Source organism: Chiloscyllium plagiosum, chromosome 32 (genome assembly GCF_004010195.1).
Source record: "Chiloscyllium plagiosum isolate BGI_BamShark_2017 chromosome 32, ASM401019v2, whole genome shotgun sequence".
Taxonomy (NCBI): Eukaryota; Metazoa; Chordata; class Chondrichthyes; order Orectolobiformes; family Hemiscylliidae; genus Chiloscyllium; species Chiloscyllium plagiosum.
The window spans coordinates 29,353,826-29,375,319 of NC_057741.1; the positions used below are offsets into that span (position 1 = coordinate 29,353,826).

General features: G+C 39.8%; 1 protein-coding gene across 1 annotated transcript in view; it reads right to left on the reverse strand.

The window, feature by feature from the left end:
- Positions 1-21,494, reverse strand: part of wrn (WRN RecQ like helicase) — an 83,070-nt gene that overhangs the window by 11,042 nt on the left and 50,534 nt on the right. Inside the window, exons 25-30 of the mRNA XM_043673958.1 lie at positions 19,495-19,607; positions 13,839-13,953; positions 8,254-8,328; positions 5,323-5,491; positions 3,243-3,376; positions 827-943 (exon numbers count right to left, since the gene is read on the reverse strand). Of these exons, the coding sequence (XP_043529893.1) occupies positions 827-943; positions 3,243-3,376; positions 5,323-5,491; positions 8,254-8,328; positions 13,839-13,953; positions 19,495-19,607 (723 nt within the window). The remainder of the gene's footprint in view (positions 1-826; positions 944-3,242; positions 3,377-5,322; positions 5,492-8,253; positions 8,329-13,838; positions 13,954-19,494; positions 19,608-21,494) is intronic.

A 21,494-nucleotide genomic window follows, 5' to 3' on the forward strand; every position in this document is an offset into this window, starting at 1 on the left:
TGCAATGGACAGCAAAGAAGATTATCTCAAGAGTACAGCAGGAACTTGATCAGATGGGCCAATGGACCAAAGGATGGCAGATGGAGTTTAATTCAAATTATTGTGAGGTGATGCATTTTGATAAGGTAAATTAAGGCAAGACTTCTACACTTAATGGTAGGGTCCTGGGGAGAGTTATCAAACAGAGACCTAGGAGTGCAGCTTCATAGTTCTATCTGGAGTCACAGATAGACAAGGGAGTGAAGGCGGCATTTAGTATGATTGCCTTTATTGGTCAGAGTATGGGATTGGGATGTCATCTTGCAGTGTACAGGACACAGTATTCCAAAAGTATCCTAAACAATGTTCAATTTTGGTATCCCTGCTAATAGGAAAGATGTTGTTAAACTTGAAAGGGTGCAGAAGATATTTACAAAGAATTTGCTAGGGTTGGAGGGTTTGAGCTATAGGGAGAGGCTGAAAAGGCTGGGGTTATTTTCCCAGGGGAGTCATAGGTTGAGGGGTAACCTATGATGTTTATAAAATCATGAGGGACATGGATATGGTGAAACGCCAAGGCCTTTATCCCAGGGTAGGGGAATCCAAAACTAGAGGTCATAGGTTTAAGGTAAGAGGGAAAAGATTTAAAAGGGACTTGAGGGACAACCGTTTCACGCAATGGATGGTGTGTCCATAGAATAAGGTGCCAGAGGAAGTGGTATCTGGATGGGTATATAAATAACAAGGAGGGGGGATATGGGCCAAATGCTCACAAATGAGACCAGATTAATTTAGGATATTAACTTCTTGCAAAAAACATAAGTGGTCATCAGTGGAACTGACTCACCTCTGTGGGCAGATCATCAAATAAATCAATTGTGTCATTGTCTGGTTGGTTCCATGATGCCAAACAAAGAGAGGATACGCCAGGTTGAACTTTTTGACAAGTGCTGATGTGTTTTCCCTGAAGGGAGAAACAAGATCATTTATAGTTGGAATATATTAATGAATCATAGAGATATGCTTCATATAAAAGAGAAAATTTTCACTAACAAGGCATTTAAGGTAGTTTATATGTACAGAGTGTCTTCCATACCCTCAGGACATCCCTCAGTGCAGAATGGCCAATGAATTACTTTAAAGTGTAGCTACTGTTGTTATGTAGGCCAATGTGGCAACTAATTTATGCACAGTAACACCACGCAAGCATCAGTGGATACTCAGTTAATCCATTTTTGGCGATGGTCAATGGAGAGCATAGAGTTCTGTCCTGATCAATGCAAGTTAAAAAGCTTTTGACAGTGTGTCCCTTTTCTCAGCAATGCTTGGATTTCCATTTTGCACAGATCTGCATCGTGTGTCTATATTGGGTGGATTCAGAGCACTCATTCTGACACATTGAAGTTAAATTGGTGAAGGGAAAATATTTATCATTCTGTTGTTTTGGGCTAAGTTCTATTGATTTTCTCTCAGGCATCTACAAAACAAAGTCATTTCTGGGTATTAATGATGAAAATGTTTTTAAGAATTAACATCCAAAGCTTATCTCAAAAATTACAAAAATGTAAACATTAATACAAATGAGAAGTAATCCCCAGAATTATATTCTTAATTAATGTATTTTAGGGAAAATTATTTACATCTTACTGATTGGAAGCTTTAGCTGGTTTCTAATGTGATAAAATATATACTTTCAAAAGAAATGCATTTATATATTATTGAAGGTATATCAGCAAATTGTCTGAAGCTTCACATCCAGTAAATGAATATTCTGATTAATGTTTGACTTGTAATGTAGAAAAGATGCTCTCTGTTGACCATCACCAAAAACGGATTAACTGAGTATCCACTGATGCGTGCGAGGTGTTACTGTGCATAAATTAGTTGCCACACTGGCCTACATAAAGACAGTAGCTACACTTTAAAGTAATTCATTGGCCATTGTGCACTTAGGGATGTTCTGAGGGTATGAAAGACACTCTAAATACAAACTTATATTGAATGGGAATAGTGCATTGACTGCTTAGCAAGTTGGCTCATTGACAGAGGTGTCGGCATGGAGAATGTACAAAAGGAAATTGTACCGTAAAGATGACACAGAAACACAAACACTAGTGCAAGTCAGGTGTGTTGTGTGGAGATTGTATAGAAAACATGTTGGGACACAGTTGGAGCAGCTGTCCGTGTGCAGGTTCACACACTTCATGTGGTCTGCAAGTGTCTGCTACAAGGAACTTCAACTGAGAAAAGAAACCATTTCCCTACGCTGAAATTTCTCACCCTGAGAACAAGTCTGAAGAGTACTGGCTTGGAATTAGAAACTAACCCACAATCTTCTGCATGCTTTAGAATGTGTGGAAATCATAAGAGTCAGAGGTTTACAGCACAGAAAAGTTATGGCAAAAATACAAAATAGAAATTACTGGAAAAGCTCAGCGGGTCTGCCAGCATCTGTGGAGAGAAGTCAGAGTTAACTTTTCAGGTTGAGTGACCCTTCCTCAGAGTCAAGGTTAGAGTGGTGCTGAAAAGGCACAGCAGGTCAGGCAGCATCAGAGAAGCAGCAAAATCAACGTTTCGGGCCTGACCTTTCCTCAGAACGGAGTAGTAGCAAGTGTTTGTTTCTCCTCTCCTTAAATATAGAAAACTGTTTTTGCCTCTTCATTCATGTACTAAAATGTGAAAATGCAAATAACTTTAGTAATTCATGGCAGCTTTCAAATATAAACCAATGAATGGAAGATTGAATGGCAAGGTAAAGTGAACTCTGGAATTCTACTGCCACCTACAGACACATCCTCTGAATAGGCAAAACACCAAAGAATATGCGACAAGGATCTCAAACAGAAAAGCCTAACATGGAATCATGTCATGAACAAAGAATCATTGCATTTCACACTTCAATGAAGCAATTATTTCATATCAGTTATTTTGTCTTATCATTGCTGATGAGGGATGTGTTTCTCTGGCTATTAAGATGTTAATCAATGCTCCTTCCTCTGGCAATTACAGAAATAACACAGCATGTACAATTACCCAAATTTTATAGGTCTGGTTTAACTTATTTATCTGTGTTCATAGCACAATGTTACACTGAAAAATCAGACCTGCATTTGCACTCATAGCATTAGGTTGAGAGTCTTCAGGTTATCTTATTTAATTTCAAATGTATTTTTTTAAAACCAGAAATCAATAATTGCAGAAATATGATAGTTTTCATCCATTTTATGAAAAAGAAAAATTAGGTTCATAACTTTAATACTCACAGCTGTTTCAATCCAGGTTAGTTCTTCCGCTTGAGTGCCAAGTGGTAGAGATTTTGTTTCAGCACAAGAACTTTCTGGCTGTCCCGTACGTTCACCATTGTGCTGCTTCTCAACAGATTGCAAACTGCTGAGATCTATTAATGCAAGATGATTTAGGGCTCATTTACAAGTAGACAATGATTCAGAAACAAAAATGCCAAAACAAAAAGCTGTACCTTGGCTCAATCTGTTCCATTTCTCCCTTTCTCGAAACCTTTTTCTGGTTTACAGGATGGATAGTTACCTTGCTCTCAAGCTTTGACAATACTTATTACCACCAAGATTAACCCTACCTAGTTGTTCATCCTCCTCGTCAGAAAGCACTTACCCTGCACACTCCTATAATGCGAGCACCATAACTAAGAACAGGGATTTGAAGAATCATAAAATCCATGCACACTACACAACAGCGCATGAGTTTTGAGCACTAACGACTTCTCAAATCTAAAAATATATTTGCATTAAAGTTGCCATAGTCCTACTAAACTATAGGGCTGCTTTGTATTTGCAGTGCAGAGACTTGTCCTAATAACCAAGAAAAACAGAATTCGAATGCAAATTGAAAATTTAAGTTGAGTTTATGAAAAAGAAAATTGAAAATTAAAACGTTGTAACAGTAAAAGCCATAATAAAGCTGAAGAATTGATTCAGAATCAACTGGTTTCTTAATATAATATTGAGATGGGAGACAGATCTTCCCAACTGTATCTGATCTACGTATGATTCCAGCTACATCCCAAGTATCCTAGAAAATCATTCAATTGTATCAACTCAGGGCATTGAGATATACGTGACAAATGCCAGTCTTTCCACCCACAACCCAAGAGTGACCTTTAAAAAGCAAACACAGGAAAATCAAAATTACGGATATATGACCCAAGCTGAACAAAACAAATAAAAGACAGATGGACATTAGCTCAAAAGCCAGCTGAAAAGACATCCCTGGCAGAACACAGAAGGATCCTGCAATGGCTTAAGTTTTTAAGTTATACTTTTTATGCCTGTACTGTGTATTAGTTATGCTGCACTAAGCTTTATGAATAGGCACTGGTTCAGAAACAACATTTGGTTTTGTTCTGGGCACTGATTCACTTCAATGAAGTGTACACTCACTGTAAATCTGTGTGGTGAGCCTGCTCTCTTGCTGCTGGCTCTGAGAGGACATGGGGATTTTGCTTCTGCACATCTGACAATTGCTTCTTTGATTGCCAAGGGGGTTTGACAGGATAATGCCTTGTGTCCCAACAGCACCAGACCCAATAAACTCATCCTGGTTTTTGCAGGTCATGCAGAGAATGTGCACATCTTCTATTATTTTGTTCTCCTTACTTGAGGGTCTCTGACTGCAATGTATCATTCTCCAATCTTCACAAATGCAAATTCTAAGATTAGTCCAAAATGTACAACATGCCATGTGATGTGCCAAATTTTCTTTCTTCCTACAAAAAGTCCCTCACATTTCTATCTTGCAACAGTTTTGTTGTGATTAAGAGCTCACAAGTGGTCACCTGTAATCTACCAATCTGTGGCAATGAGTGGATATATTTTCTTTCTATTTTGTACCTGTCATCTTCATCTTCTAATCATACACTTAACAGTTCTCTCCAATAAGTCAAATGATCATCCCTCCCATGTGTGCTTTGACAATATGCATGCAGACAGTTTGCTAATGGGACTGACTGTTATTTACACACATCTACATACATGACTGGATGGATGGGATTTGGAATTGGCAAACATGTTCTCATCCCTAACCTTCAGGCTCAAGGCCAACATCAGTGCCTCCAATCCAACACCAAATGAGATAACCTAACTTGGCAGGAACCAAGGATTGAAGCTGGGACTTCTTCATTCCCTGTGCCAAACCACATAAGGCGCTCATCAACAGAAGAACACTTCCAATTACTAAAACCTATGTAATTCTATTCTTACTGTATCTATCGACTTATTTAGTTTACATTTTAATTCCAGGCTGGGAAAAGAAACATAACATTTCCTTTTAAAAAATCTGAATAGTTGAACAAGACAAAATTCTTTTCACCTGATGTCACTGGAGGATCTGGAATGATATTGATGTTCAGCTCCTGAACTGGTTGATGAGTGCCAGCTTGACTGACATTCTTTGAGTAACGAGATTTCAGTGCATCAGCCGAACAGTGACCAACTACAGGTACAGTCAAGTTGCTTGAATCTCTAGTTTTACTTGGAAACTAAAAGGATGACATCAAAAATCACAAGATTACGTAGTGTATAAAATGATTAGAACTATTTCCAGAATTAGGTCCATAAGATTTCATCAGTGACTTTTTAGAAACAAAAATATACATACGTACATATACACACACACCTCTTCGTGTGTGTGTGTGTGTGTGTGTGTGTGTGTGTGTGTGTGTGTGTGTGTGACTCATATTTTACATCAGCCTATGTAAAAAGATAACCTGATGGTATACAATGTTTTATCTTGTGAATAAAATTAATGGAACTGTTAGTTTTTTTTAATTTATAAATTTCTTACTCGCAAACCTTTCTTGTAGACCTTCCAGCTGAAGTTACCAAGTTAATATTTCTGTATTCAACAGTAAGATTACATATTAGCCAACTTTTAAATTTGGAGAAAGTGAGGACTGCAGGTGCTGGAGATCAGTGTCGAAAAGTGTGGCGCTGGAAAAGCATAGCAGGTCAGGCAGCATCCGAGGAGCAATCCTGATGAAGCACTTATACCTGAAATGTCGATTCTCTTGCACCTCAGATGCTGCGTGACCTGCTGTGCTTTTCCAGTGCTACATTTTTCAACTTTTACATTTGCCTAGATTTGGTGATGTGGCGCATAAATCTATATACAAACATAGAAAACGCACACAGGAGGTGGTGGCCAATTAGCTTATTGTTTTGGATGCAAGAGTTATCCAATAAATCTAACTTTTCAGCTCTTTTTTCACGTCCCTTGAAATTACAGCACACTCGCAAAAGGTTTCTGCTCAGCTGTACTTCTGCAAAATACCTTAAACTGAAATCCCAATTATTGACCTCTTGGCTAAGCCGAAACATGTATTTTGAAATTATACTATCGCGGCTCCTGAAATTTTATACTTTCCAATTAAATTACCCAAGCTTTATGGGTTACAAAGAATACAATTCCAACCCATCAAACATTTCCTCAGAGCAAATGTTATTTATTCCTGGCAACACTTGTAATAATCTCTTATTCACCATCCCTAGTGTAATCAAATGCTCCATGTAATGCACTACTCATTACTTTGGCTTAAGTGGTTTTAAGTAGCATTTCAACCAATCTTTGCTAGCCTTAGCCAATAAAGAAAAATATCCTCAAAGGTTCTTAGCCTGCAATCTTGAGGAATCTGTGGACATGCACTCCAAGATCCCTCTGCTCCTCCATCATTATCAGTATTCTAACATTAATTATCTCTTCTCTCGTTTCATTTGCCTTCCTCAAATATACCTCATTCATCTCTGGACTGAGTTCTAGAGAGACAATAATTAAACAGATCAACAGCTGCAGAATTACTGTAGTGAAGGATAAGTCAAAAAAGACCACAAAGTACATGAAGACTGTACACAGAACACTTCAGCATTTAAGGACACCAAAATCATCATTTTTATTCAACAGATTTGCTGGCAATGGAAGACATTTTGTCTTACTCAGGAGGGGCATTAGCCAATTTCAGAATGATAAGAGTTACCAAAATTGTAACAATGAATTTCATAACAGTTCCAAAGCAATAAATCAATAATTTAAATGAATGAATAATCATCAAATATGGTCACTAAGATGAATCTAAGCAGCAAATAGAAATATTTTTCTATCAGTTCAATCAGCTTGGTAAAGTAGTAGAGCTGGAGAGAGGCAGCCTTAATTCTTGATCACCAGGGGAGGAGGAGGTGGTAGGGAAATGGTGAGCTAAAGAATTGAATTGAACTAACACTAACCTTGTGTTTGCCTCTTGTGGCATGTAGGATGAGATGGCCTCAGCGGTTTTCATAAGAAAGTGGGGATCAGAAGCAGGTTGCAATTCAACCTAAGTTTCTTCTTTTCCAAACCTGCTTTGTGGATTGATATTTGGGTTGGTGGAGGGCAGAGGAGGTAGAGAGAAAGTGTGCATATCTGGCTCACGGTTCACCGCTTTTGTCATACTGACCCACCCCCAACAAACATACACACTCCTTGTCACAGCCTCTCAGACACACACACACTCTCTGACACAGCCCATCTCTTTCTCTCTCATACACATACACTCTCTGCCGCTGTCTCAGCCTCCCTCTCTCTCACACACATTCTCCTGCTGTCACTCACAGCCTCTCACATACTCATTCTCTCTCCTGCTTTCACAGCCACACACATACACAGCTAAGGAAATGCATTCTGCCACCTTGAATACAGTCTTACAGTGAGTTGAGGCGATGGGACCTGTTTGTGAAAGGGTCTCACTGTTCTGACTCTATACAACTCCGACCTCAAAGTTGATCTAAACATGCCACCTATCCCTTGGAAAAGCCCAACTACAGCTTCTGGCTGGCTTACTGACCCAGCAGGCATCACATCCCTTGCAGCTGTTTGGCCTGGTACATCCTAGTAACTTCCTCATCCTGCCATCAGACTGAATGAATGTAGAGAAATTCACAGAGTTCACCGCTCCTTCAAACAGAAACCATTTCTCTTCTGCATTTGTGACTGAAAATGGGAACTGAACCTAACTCAACCTCACTGACAATCTCAGCAAATGCAGAGAAGAAATTACCTCTGTTTGCAAATCTTCCACATATACTTAGCTGGATTTGAGACAGGGATTACAGACCAGATAGGACCCTTTGGTGGGACACAGGCCACCTGTTGGACAAGATTGCTCTACATTCATGAAATGGTCAAATGATACACAGCATGTAACCCATCTGTAGTCTCAGTATTTATCAATGAGATGGGCAAAATGAGCGAAGCTTTGGAGTATTTCCTTACCACATGGCCTGACGTAGAGTTCAGATGGACGAATGGTTGATTTGCCACGTGAGTTGAAACAGAAAACTTGTCCATCTGTTGAGAATTAATAAAAGCTGTTAATCTGGCTTTAGATGAATACAGTCTATCAACTTCTCAGAACTTATTTCCAATTTAGTTTGTAAACTTAATCATGGATACGCTCAGCCCTCATTATGCTTGAGGGAGTAGGGACATGAAAATCCTGCAGATACCATTTCCATGTCTGTGCATGGAACTGGGCAAGGCAAAGGAATAAATTTGGAATGGTGTCTAGAGCTGACCTCACGTGCACACGGATGATTGGGTATCAAATGAACAAATAACAAGGACTGAGAATAGTTAGTAATGTTATGATTTTGGATAATGGGAGTGTTTTTTTTCTGCCTTAGCCCATCAAGTGTTAAATGTTTCAATTTTGCTGACAGTATCAGAAAACTATTTTATAGTGAAAAGAAACTAAAAAAGGGTGAAAATAGCCATGAACCTACATTGGTCTATCGCCTAACCACTGCAATTTACTGAGATTTTTAGTTAATCCCTACAAGACAATGCTGTCCAGCAACAAAAGGATGAAAATGTTAAATGTAGGTGAAATGCAGCGACATGTATTCAAGAGCATGCACTCAATGGTGTTCTCTCAGTTCAATCCTTTGAAGTTCAGTTTTTGCTGTACTCCACATTGCGCTTACTCAGTCATACATCATTCCATCTCCAAGTATTTCCCATTGCTAATTGTTTGCTCTATTGAGTAATTTCACTTATTAAAACAAGACTTTGGCCTCGACTCTTACTTTTTTTTTCTGTTAACTCAGTTAAAGTAATTATGCTAGGGTCACTTCTTTCCAAATGATCCCATACTGTCAGATCATCTCATCACTAAACCAGAATTACCAGTGATACTGGAACACCCCATAACACTCCTTAAAAATGAATAAAGGTTTTATGTCACTCTTTGGCTATTCAATCTAATGTAACTTAGGTGACTGTAACACATTTATTCCAGGAAAGAGAGAAATGCAAAGCAAGAAACTACAGGTCAGTTTCCTTAACTTTTGGCAAGGTAAAATGCTGGAATATATTAAGTTTATAGCAGCACACTTAGAAAACCTCACTAGTATCAGGCAGAATTAATGTGGTTTTGTGGAAGGAATATCATGTTTTAGGCTAGTTTATTTGAGGAGGTAATAAGCAATGTGGATAAAGGAAACTGGATTTCCAGAAGGCATGTGTTACATGCCATATCAAGTAAGAGCTCATGGTATGGAAGGTAACATATTAGCATGGGTAAGAGATTGTTTAAGCAACAGAAAACAAAGAGCATGGATAGATGGGTCACTTTGGCTTGGCAATCTATAATCAATGGAAAAAGGAACTCATTTTATTGTTGTTAAATTTGCTGATGACACAAAGATAGATGGGAAAGCAAGCTGCGAAATGGATATGAGGAGTGAATACGCAAAACTTTGGCAGATGGACGATAATGTGGGAAAATGTGAACTTGACATCTTGGCAAGAAGAACAGAACAGCAGTATGTAATTTAAAAGGGAAAGAATCAACACTTCAGACACAAAAGATGAATCTTTTGTGTGCGCGTGTGTACGAGAGAGTGCGTGTACACGAGAGTGGGTCTGCAATTTATATGCGTGCAAGAGTGTACAGTGTTGTGGGGTCACTTGTAGTGTGATATGAAGCCAAGATCCCGGTTGAGGCCATCTCCATGGGTCCCGAACTTGGCTATCAGGCTCTCCTCAGCCACTTTGTATTGTTGCCAATCCCGAAGTCCGCCTTGGAGGTAACCTGAAGATCCGATGCCGAATGTCCCTGACACTATGGAAGTGCTCCCCAACTGGGAGGGTACACCCATGTGCAATCTGCCAGCTTCCTTTATCCACATAGCTTATTACCCCCTCAAATAAATTAGCCCAAAACATGCGTGGAGTCCATTCATCTGTTGTCGTAGCATCTGCTTGGTCTCACCAATGTACCATGCCTCAGGACATCCTTGCCATTTGAGATCGACAACGTTGGCCAAGTCATAGGAGTACCTGCCACGTACATGGTGGGTGGTGCCCCCACGGGTAATGGTGGTATCTGTGTCGACACTCTGACACGTCTTGCAGTGGTTGACATGAGAGGGTTGTATGGTGTTGTGGGTGATGTTGTCCTGAAGGCTGGGACGTTTGCTGCGAACAATGGTCTGTTTAAGGTTTGGTGGTTGTTTAAAAGGAGAAAAGAGGAGGCATAGGGAAGGTCTTGGCGAGATGCTCTTCCTCACAGATAACTGTCATGTCAACCAGTCTGACTCAAGATTGGGATACAGACAGACTCTGACCTCACACCTTTAATGCAACACCTGAGCTGAGATGTCATCTTTTGTTACTCAAAAGAAGTTCTGGGATTTACATTTTAATTAACCAAAACTTGCAAACCATTTTAAAACATGACTTGACAATCCAGGTTTGTTCAACATATCATTTTAGTTTCATGGCACTGTAATCTTTTGCTACAAATTCTGTGTGTTATGATCTTATACTCCACAACCACCTGAAGGAACAGCGCTCTGAAAGCTAGTGCTTCCAAATAAACCTATTGTACTATAACCTGGTGTTGTGTGATTTTATACTTTATCCACCTCAGTCTAACACCAGCTCCTCCACCTCCAAGTAGGTACAGCAAGTAATTAGGAAGATAAATGGATTGTTGCTGTTTATTGCAAGGGGAAATGAAATACCAAAGCAAAGATGTTTTGAGAGAGTTGACAAAGCATTGGAGAGAAATTATCTTGTGCACTGTGCAGAGTTTGGGTGTCCTCATTTAAGAAAGGCTATTCATTTCAGATGAAGAGCTTATGCTTGGAACGTTGATTCCCCTGCTCCTCAGATGCTGCCTGACCGGCTATGCTTTTCCAGCACCACACTCCGATTCGATATAAATTGAATGATTCCTGGCAATAGTGGGTTATTTTATGAGAAAGGGTTGTAAAGATTGTGAATATAGGTTGTAAAGTTTAGAAATATGAGAGGATTCTACTTAAACATCCAAGATCTGAAATTAGACAATGAGGGGATTTGACAGGGTGGCTTCTAGAATGGTGTTTTCTCTAGTGGGAAACTAGAATAGAGACACAATTTAAAATGAGTGGTTTCTCATCAAAGGTAACTGGAGGATAGCTAATGTGATCCCTTTGCTCAAGATGGGCAACAGGGATAGGCCAGGTAATTACAGACCACACAGACAGTCTGATATGTCAGTGGTAGGAAACTTATTGGAAAAATATTTGAGGGACAGGATTAATCTACACTTGGAAAGGCAAGGATTGATCAGGGATAGCCAGCACTGATTTGCTCGAGAGAGACCCTGTCTGACTAATATAACTGAGTTTTTGTTTTGAAAATGTGACCAAACATATTGAAGAAGGTAGTGCAGTTGATGTGGTTTACATGGATTTCAGTAAGGCCTTTGACAAGGTCCCACATGGAAGATTGGCCCAAAAGGCAAGGGACCATAGGATCAAAGGCAAGTTGGCAAACTGGATCCAAAATTGGTTTGTAAATAGGAGACAAAGGGTAACGATGGAGCATTGTTTGGGAGATTATAAGCCTGTGACCAGCAATTACCACAGAGATCGGTGCTGGGACCCTTGCTGTTGGTTATGTATGTAAATGACTTTGAATTGATTGCAGAAGGTATAATTAGTAATTACTTGCCAGCAATTACATAATTAGTACAGATAACATGAAAATTGAAAGAGTTGTTGGTAGTGAGGAGGATGGTTCCAAGTTACTTTTTAATATTGATCAGCTGGAAAACTGGGTGGAGCAATGGCAGGTAGAATTTAATACTGATTAGTGGAAGGTGATGCATTTGGGGAAGTCTAACAAAGGGAAAGACATATATAATGCTTGCCTTCATTTGCTGGGAAATAGAATACAAGAGCAGCAAAGTCTTGTTGCAACTTCATGCAGCATCGGTCAGGCCAGAGATGGAATAATGTGTGCAGCTCTGGTCGCCACACTATCAGAAGGATGTGATTACAGTGGAGAGGGTGCAAAGGAGATTCATCAGGATGTTGCCTGGAATGGAAAATTCCAGTTATGAGGAGAGACTGGATCAGCTGGGTTTGCTTTCCCTATAGCAGAAGAGGCTGTGGGGAAATGTGATTGAGGTATACAAAACAATGAGAGGTACAGACAAAGCAGACTGTGAGAATCTTATCCCTATCACAGATGTGTCCAAGATGAGAGAGCACAAGTTTTAGATGTGGAGCAAGTGGGTTAGAGAAGATCTGAGGAACGATTTCTTCACCAAGAGGGTGGTAGAAATATAGAACGTGTTGCCCGAGACAAGTGGTGGAGGCAGGTACTCTTGCATCATTTAAGAAGCCTCACGATGAGCACTTAAAATACCAGGGCACAGTAGGCTACGAACCAAGTGCTGATAAATGGGATTAGTGTAGTTTGGCGTTTGTTGGTCAGCATAGACATGGTGGGCTTATTTCTCTGCTGCATGACTCTATGACTTTAGGATCGAGGGAAAATATTTTCTCTCAGAAGGTCACAAATCTGAGGAATTCTCCTCCTCAGAGCATACAGTATTGTAGAGTTACTAAATATTTTTAAGGCAGAAGGAGACAGATTCTTCACTGACTAGGGAGTTGCAAGGTGCAGAGGTTTGCAAGAAAGTGGAAATGAGGCTAAAGTCCAATCAGCCACAAACTTATCAAATGGTAAAGCACAGTCCAGAATCGCTTAGGCTGGCTTCTAATCTGTAAGCTTGTACATAATGGTTAAGTGAGATGTCTTTATTTTGCAGACTTGAAGTTTTGAATTGCTGATGCCAATTCAGCACTGTGAACTGACAATGAATCTTTTTCTTCTAGACTGTACAAAAAGCCAAGAAAGAGAGTCCAAACGCACTTAGGAGCAGTCCTGGTGAATGGCGCTTTCTGATATTTCTCAATCCTATTTTTATTTATTGGGAGCTTACAAGCTGACAGCACAGAGTATATGCATCAAAGGTATTGGGATCGATTTAAAGCAAATACAGGAAAAAAAAGTGCAGAGAGAAGTTAAAAATCTGAGGGAGAAAAGTCATAACTATGTTCTCCTACCGTCAATCAATGGCATTGGATTGAAGTGGGATCCCCAATGTTCGACCCCAATATTTTGTAGACGTCTGTAACAATAGCTCACAAACTTTCAAGTAATGATTAGATTCCCTACAGTGTGGAAACAGGCCCTTCGGCCCAACAACTCCACACCAACCCTCCGAAGAGTAACCCACCCAGACCCATTTCCCTCTGACTAATGCACCTAACACTATGGGTAATTTAACGTGACCAATTCACCTGAACTGCACATCTTTGGACTGTGGGAGGATACCGGTGCATCCAGAGGAAACCCACACAGACACAGGGAGATTGTGCAAACTCCACACAGGCAGTCACCCAAGGTTGGAATCAAACCTGGGACCCTGGTACTGTGAGGCAGCAGTGCTAACCACTGAGCCACCGTGCTGCCCAGTATGAGGGAGGAAATAAAATAAACATCTTTTTGCAACATACCTCCAATTCATTAGCTTGACAGAATTCCCTGATAGTATTCAGGAGGGGAGCCAACACACCAGATTTGGCTTCAGATACCCCATCAATTCGTTTCAGATTGTCAGCAGTCGACGGCCTGCGGTTAGAAGGTAAAATAATAATAAGACTTTTATGGGGTCTCATGAGTGAAAGTGGAAAGCATAAGAACAGTCCAAGGACATTCAGCTCAAGTCAAAACACTAAAGCTTAATGCAGTTATTCAAACTATTTTGACCACTCAATTCTGCTGGATCCCCACAGAACCAGGACCCAGCTTAACTCACTTGTACATAAGTCACAAAGCCAGTTTGCTTTTGCGAAATAAGCATCTGAAATGAGCAGAGAATCCATATGACGCTAGTAGCAGACATGATGCCAATTACAGTGAACTGACAAGGACAGGACAGTTACACATCAATCTTTCCAATTAGGAGAAAAATGAATTGACATTTCAAATATAAAAGGTTAAAGTAACAAACTTCCAGAAACCAAAATGCCAACAATATCTTAACAATGGCATAGCAAATACCTTTTATTTGTGAGCAGGTTCTATGCCTTAACCTGTTAGTTTCAAATCCAACCCAAGCTCTCAAACTATTGTTCTACTGAATACATTGTCCATGTGCAAAAAGACTGGTTTCTAAATGTAATAATGTAAAACTTGTGCAAAAAACCAAGACATGGGAGTGAGAAGCTGCTGATTGGCGTACTCTGAAATTTGCAACAATGGGTCTGAGCCTGTGCTATATAGAAGGAGAATAACTCTTCATTTTGCATGAGGAGCTCCTTCCTGTCGTAATTTGTCAAGCTGCTGGGACATGAAAACCTGCCCTTAGAGCTCAGCGTGTTGTTTAGTCAGTTGAGATGTGCAATATCAACTTCAGGCAGCAGTCCATAAAGGACGATGGTTGCTATTAGACCACATGTTGTAGTGCTGGCAGGCAAGTGGATAAGTTGTCCATAACATCACTATGGATACAAAACACACTGTTCTTTTAAATAAAGAGTTGGTCTGCCTGTTGGCTAAGCCAATGCAACCACCTAAACCCCTCATTTATTGGTTGCAAGTGACAATAAGACCATAAGATGTAGGATCAGAATTAGTCCATCACGTTTGCTTTGCCACTCAATCATGGCTGATATGCTTCTCAATCCTGCCTCTCTCTCATAAACTTTGATCCCCTTACTAATCAAGTATCCATCCATCACTCTTATTAAAGACAGTGATGGATAGATACTTGATTTCAGTCTTCTGTGGCAGGGTTCCACAGATTCAACACACTCTCGCTGAAGAAATTCCATCTCATCTCAGTCCTAAAGAGTCAGCCCTTCACCCTGGGGCTGTGGTCTCAGGTCCTAGTCTCTCTCACAATTGGAAACTTCCCCATATACACTTTATCCAGGCCTCTCGGTATTCTATACATAAACCTCCTCTGGACCCCCAACAAGCACAGCATCTCCTTCCTTAGATAGGGGGCTCAACATTGTTTACAATATTCCAAACTCCACAGCCTTCTACAGCCTCAGCTGTTGCAGCCTTCTCAAAATGAATGCTAACAATGCATTTGTACTAACTACTGACTGACCCTACACGTTAACCTTAAGAGAATCCTGAACTTGGACTCCTACGTCCCCTGTGCTTCATATTTCTGAAGCCTCCCCCCATTTAGAAAATAGTCTTTGCCGCTATTCTTCCTTTCAAAGTGCACAACCTCACACTTTCCTACACGGTGTTCCATCTGCCATTTCTGTGCGCATTCCTGTGGCCCGTCCAAGTCCTTCTGCAGCCTCCCTGGTTCTTCAACACTATCTGTTCCTTCACCTTTCTTTGTGTCATCTGCAAACTTAGCAACATTGCCTCCAGTTCCTTCATCCAGCTCATTAATGTCTAACATGAATAGTGCAGTCCCAACACAGAATGCTGCAGCATTCCATTTGCCACCAGCTGTCATCCTGAAAAAGACTCTTTTAACCCCACACTCTATCTTCAGCCAATCTTCTAACCATGCCCATCATGTGCAGATTCCTGTGTGGCACCTTGTCAAAGGCCTTCTGGAAATCCAAAAAGACCAATAAATAAATTCAAGTGAGGGGACATTCTGGCATCAGAAACAAAGAAAGATCAGCAGGGTCTTAAAGCTTGCCCTAGGGTTTTGTGCAAAATCCAAGTAATGGCACTGTAATAATGATGACGTTATACCTTGCCAGCAGTGCATATGTCACTTCATTTGAGACTATCTGACTGGAGTAAATGATTTGAAACATGCCAGTAGCATCAAAGTTTCATGCAGGGATACCCTTGTCTGTATATAACTGTGCTTCCTGAAGAAGGGCTTATGCCCGAAACATCGATTCTCCTGCTCCTCAGATGCTGCCTGGCCTGCTGTGTTTTTTCAGCACCACACTTCTCAACTCCGGTCTCCAGCATCTGCAATCGTCACTTTCTCCCTGTAACTGTGCAGTGTATGATGCAACTATGCAAAATAGTGATGGTGAAGACAATGCCCCTTCAACATGTCAGGCAGCTATAAAAACAGGGACAGCAATGTTAATAGGCATTGCCATAACACATCCCATTATTATATATGTATTTGTTGGCCCCCACAATCTCCTTCATGTCAACTCAATTATGCAGTCTGTTTATAAATCCTCAAATATATTCACAAATCTCAGTGGTGCAAGTTAAATAAGGGTAGGAACTAAAACAAAGTGCTGATACAGAAAAGAGATTACAGAAAGGAAAATATGAATCGAGAACTGTACAGCAAATACTTAACTGCATTAAGTAAAATGCAAATACAAAAGCGGTCAAAAGTAAGCTTGTTTGGAACCATGTCTTTTAAAGAACAAAGTACCACAGACCTGAAATTCAAAAAGGGATCATTTTAATGTTAGCAACACAGACTCTTCCCATCCCTGAATGATTGAACAACACAAAATGTAGCATGCATTGTATCAGACACAGAGTGTCAACTGTTGACTTGGCTGTCCCACCTCCTGGTTCATATTACTAGCAGGAATGCTCCTCTTGCATCCACAATCCAGAATGAAATTGAAAGCCAGTAATTCATCAGATTGGCAGGACACATTTCTAATGGGCAGGGCAGGTCGTGATTTGCAAACACTGATTTTTTTTTTAGGAAAGTCAAGTGTTTAGGTATAGGCAAATGTTTGATTTCATTGGTGTTTGGAAGGCACTAAATAAGGTACTAAAAAGAAAAATGGGATCCTGAAGGGAATCCAGCCACATACATACAGAGGTGGCTTGGGCAACAAGTAAGGATTAACATTTATTTGTTGGACAGGTAACTCTGGTTCAACCTGCTTTGGAGGCTTTGTTACATGATTCTTTACCTCTGATCACTGCACAGGTTGAAATAACCATCTTTTTTGCCATATTCTCATAACCAGCAAACTAAAATGTTCAAAGGAAATGAAAAAGCCAATTATTTTCAAAAATAATTATTTGTTTTTAAAAATGGTCAGAGACCATTGTGATGGGTTAGTAAAATGAGTGTTGCTTAAAGTAATGAAAGTGCTGGCACCTAGATTGGACAAGAAAGAGAAAGGGGACATGCGCTGTTATTTTAATCTTGGATGTTCTACTGTAGATCTGAAACTTTTGCAACTGTTCTGCACTACGAGTGGGGTATTTTATTGAATCAGCGTGGTCTCCTTTTAGGTAGCCTGGGTAATAATTCTCGACAATTTGAAAGCACCCGTACAAAAGGCACTTTGCTGTGTCTAAGACCTTAGAGTTATGAGTGAATAGAGCAGTGAGTCCTTTGCTGGTATGCTTCTGTCCCTCTGGAATAGATGCCTTTCTGGGTAAAAGTAATCATAATTTTGCCAAGACATGCAGGAAGTTATTAAGAACGTTAAGTGAAAGAGCACTCTTACCAAATGTTCCCCCCCCAGTCAGGTAAGGACCATAGGCTGAACTCTTAATAAAAGACTACAAAGACGTTTCCAGGTAATTCGCTCATACTGGTTTTATACCAATGGCATTGTAAGTTAGCAAACTCAGGAATATTCACCTATTACTCCTTTTAGAGGCTATGGAGAGATATAACACAATTTTCACTTTAGTCATTCTTGTGATGTGGCTTTGCTGTCTGGGCCAGCATTTTGTCCATATCTCCAGGTTTCCTTGAGAAGGGGTTAGTGAATTACCTTCCTGAACTGGTACAGACCATTCGGTGTAGATACACTGCAGTACTGTTAGAGAAATTCCAGGATTTTGACCCGGCAAATCGGAAGGAAGGGCAATATATTTCCAGGTGAGGACAGTGAGTGGCTTGGAGATGAACTTGCAGGTGATCAAACTCCCAGCTATTTGCTATCCTTGTCCCTCCAGTTAATAGTGGTCATGAGTTTGAAAGGCACAGTTGAAGGGGACTTGGTGAATTTCTGCAATGCATTTTGTAGATGGTACACACGTCTGCTACTGAATGTCAATGTGTTAGGAAAGCAGACAACATATCCAAAGACCCCTTCCACCCCAATTATACACTCTATCAGGCAGAAGAAATAATAGTTTGAAAACATGTACTAAGAGTCAAGAACAGCTTCTTGCCCACTTTTTTCAAGAGTTTTGAACAGATCGCTCATCTATTAGAGTTGAAATTTCACTGCACTTTGTACATGTAACACTATATTCTGCATTTTGATCTATAACCCTGGTGTACTTACAGAAGGTGAGATTTGCCTGGATAGCATAGAAAACAACCATTTTAACTGCATCTCAGTACGTGACAACAATAAGTAAATCAAATCAATGGTGAAGGGAGTGAATGCTTGTGGACGTAGTGCCAATCGTGTGGACTGTTTGATTGGGATAATGTCAAGCTTTGACTGTTGTTGGAGCTGCAGTCATCCATTCAAGTGTGATATTGACAACTAGGTATTTGACAATGGTAATTGTATTGAATGCCAAAAAGTAATGGCTAGATTCTCTCCAATTAGAAATGGTCATTGCTGGGCTAGAGCGTAACACAAATATTTCATGCCACCTGTCGGCCCAAACCTGGGTTTATCCAGGTCTTGCTGCACTACAAATCATTGGCAAACATCCTCACTCCTAACCTTACAATGGAGATTAGGTTGCCGATGGAGCAACTTAATACATTTGGACTTGGGACACGAACTACACTCAGGAATTCCTGGCAAAGGATGTGCTAGACCTGAGATGCCTAACCTTCAACAACCTCAACCATCTTCCTTTGGGCCAGGTATGACTCCAACTGTTGGAAAGGTTCCCCCCACCAAATCCCATTGAATCTAGTTTTGCTACGACTCCTTGGTCAATGCAGCCTTGATGTCAAGAGAAGGGACTCCAGTCCTATCTGAACTTGCAATGGCTTACAGACTGCATATTTGACACATAACTGTAAACTCAGGAAAACATATTTCGATTGATTCTATTCTGCTCACTTCACAACCAACATCAATATTTTATGTATTAACAATGATGCCTTCGGGCAGCATCAGAAATTCCAGTTGGTGGGTGCCAGACAGTGTAAATGCTGCTGTACATCACTTTAAAATACACAAAAAACATTATTAGTTGACTGATCAATTATAATAAAAGTGAGCTGTACTCCGTTTTACAGCCTAGACTTAAATATATTTCACTTACCTTATCTTGGCAAAGTCCAGCAGTATTTTATTTGTAGCCAAAATAGCTGGGGGAACATCCTTCTCAATGGCAATTTTCTGCCTTGCTGATAACAATTTGCCGTATAACTTGCCCTGTTGACAAAATGGCACAAAGAACAAGTATGATGGAAGGAACATGAATTATAATTGGATTGCAAAACATTTTTAAAACCTTTTCATACAACAAAGGTTCCTTTATTAGCAAAAGAGTTTGTTAAAAATGCTCAATGATAAGTCAAAGTAAAAACATAAATAAAAGGGTGTAGCGGTTGGGGGGCGGTGGGTAGTGGGATCAATTACTAATTTGCAGAGGTGCAATAAATAAATAACGAGACTGTTCAGACAAAATAAAACATATCAGGATAGATGACTTAAAAACTGATGAAAGTAGCAATTATAAAGAGGGTTTCAAAGATGGTGGAAACACAGGGGGCATACAAAAGGTCCAGGAGTGGAGGAGGAGTGGAGGCAGAGGAAAGCAGCGTTCAGAGAATAGGAAGATTTACAGGAAAAAGGAGAGATGAGTCAGTGGAAGGATTAAACACAAGGACAGAAATTTTCAAACTGAGCCAGTAGGAAACTATGATCCAATATTTGTCTGTGAGTGCAAGGCATCATGTGAAAAAGGATAAAGGCAGCAGTAATTTGCATTAGTTCCAGATTGTAAAGGGTGAAGGACAAGGCCAGCCAGATCAGAGTTAGAGTAATTGAGAATTAGACATATAACAAATCAGAGTGTAAGATCAAGTATGCTGCATTGCCTCATATGATCATTCATTTCAGCCATGATATAGTTTATTTCTACAACACTTGCCATTAACTATTAATGAAGCAAATGTTGTTGTACTATTTTTAAATCCATTTGCTTGCACATGGAGTTCATGAAATTGATGAGGACAGGGGAAAGTCCCAAAATAGACTGGATACAAATGATGAACTTAATTACATGAAGTCGTATGGTTTGTCTAAAATAAAACTGATGCTACAGTTACTGAATTGATGCTGTGATCTTGTTGTCACTATTCAATCATAGCAACTTTCACAAGCTAAAATGATACACTTTAAGTGCAAAAATTTAAACTATTAGATAAAATTCCCCAGAACAATGGAACATTACAGTTTCATACCACATTATCCACAAAAACCTCAGGCATTGGCGCCTCCTTTATTCAAAATTTAGTACTCTTGTTATTAACTTAGGAATATCCAACAAATATAATATGCAAGCTGTGCACTACATGGGTTCAAAGCCAGAAATTAACTTGTGCGTAGTATGATTATATATGCATGTAAAATCATTACCGATCTGTTAATCATATTCTGTGCTGATTTCAAACTCCTTTGTACTCAAAACCAACATTACAGCTGGAAAGCTAAGCAGCACATTTTAATGGTGTATAGATAAGTTACTTTATAGATGTTCAATAATCTTTGTGACACAATTTCACCCAGTATGTGCTCTCTGATGCTGCTCCAGATTGCAAATTAGTATGATCCCAAGTCTTTTTTGTGAAATCTGTGCAACTGAATATTCCTGAAAAATATTCCTATATTATCAAGTCAAATAATTGTTTTTGCGAATTATCAATGATTGCCAAACTTGGGACAGCAACTGAAAAGAATCTAAATGGTTAAGTGAATAAAAAATATTCAGTAACATCACTGCTCATTTAATGGTTTTCCTCTGCATTGGCTAAACATGAATCATTAGCAAAGGCATTAGAAAAGTTCCCTTTGATATACATCATGGATCTTTTATACCCATGTAAAAGTCAAAGGAAGCCTCAGATTAATGTTTCACAGAGAGGAGGACAGATTGAGTAGGCCTTAAGAATATACCGAAAAGGAACCCGGAGCATGCACTTAAATCCTTGATTTACAACTAATTCCTCAGTCAAATGGATGAGCCAAGCTGATGCAAGATATTAGCTAATTCTGCTGATAGCGAACATTGAGCCTAGTACCCAAATGGCTTAAGAG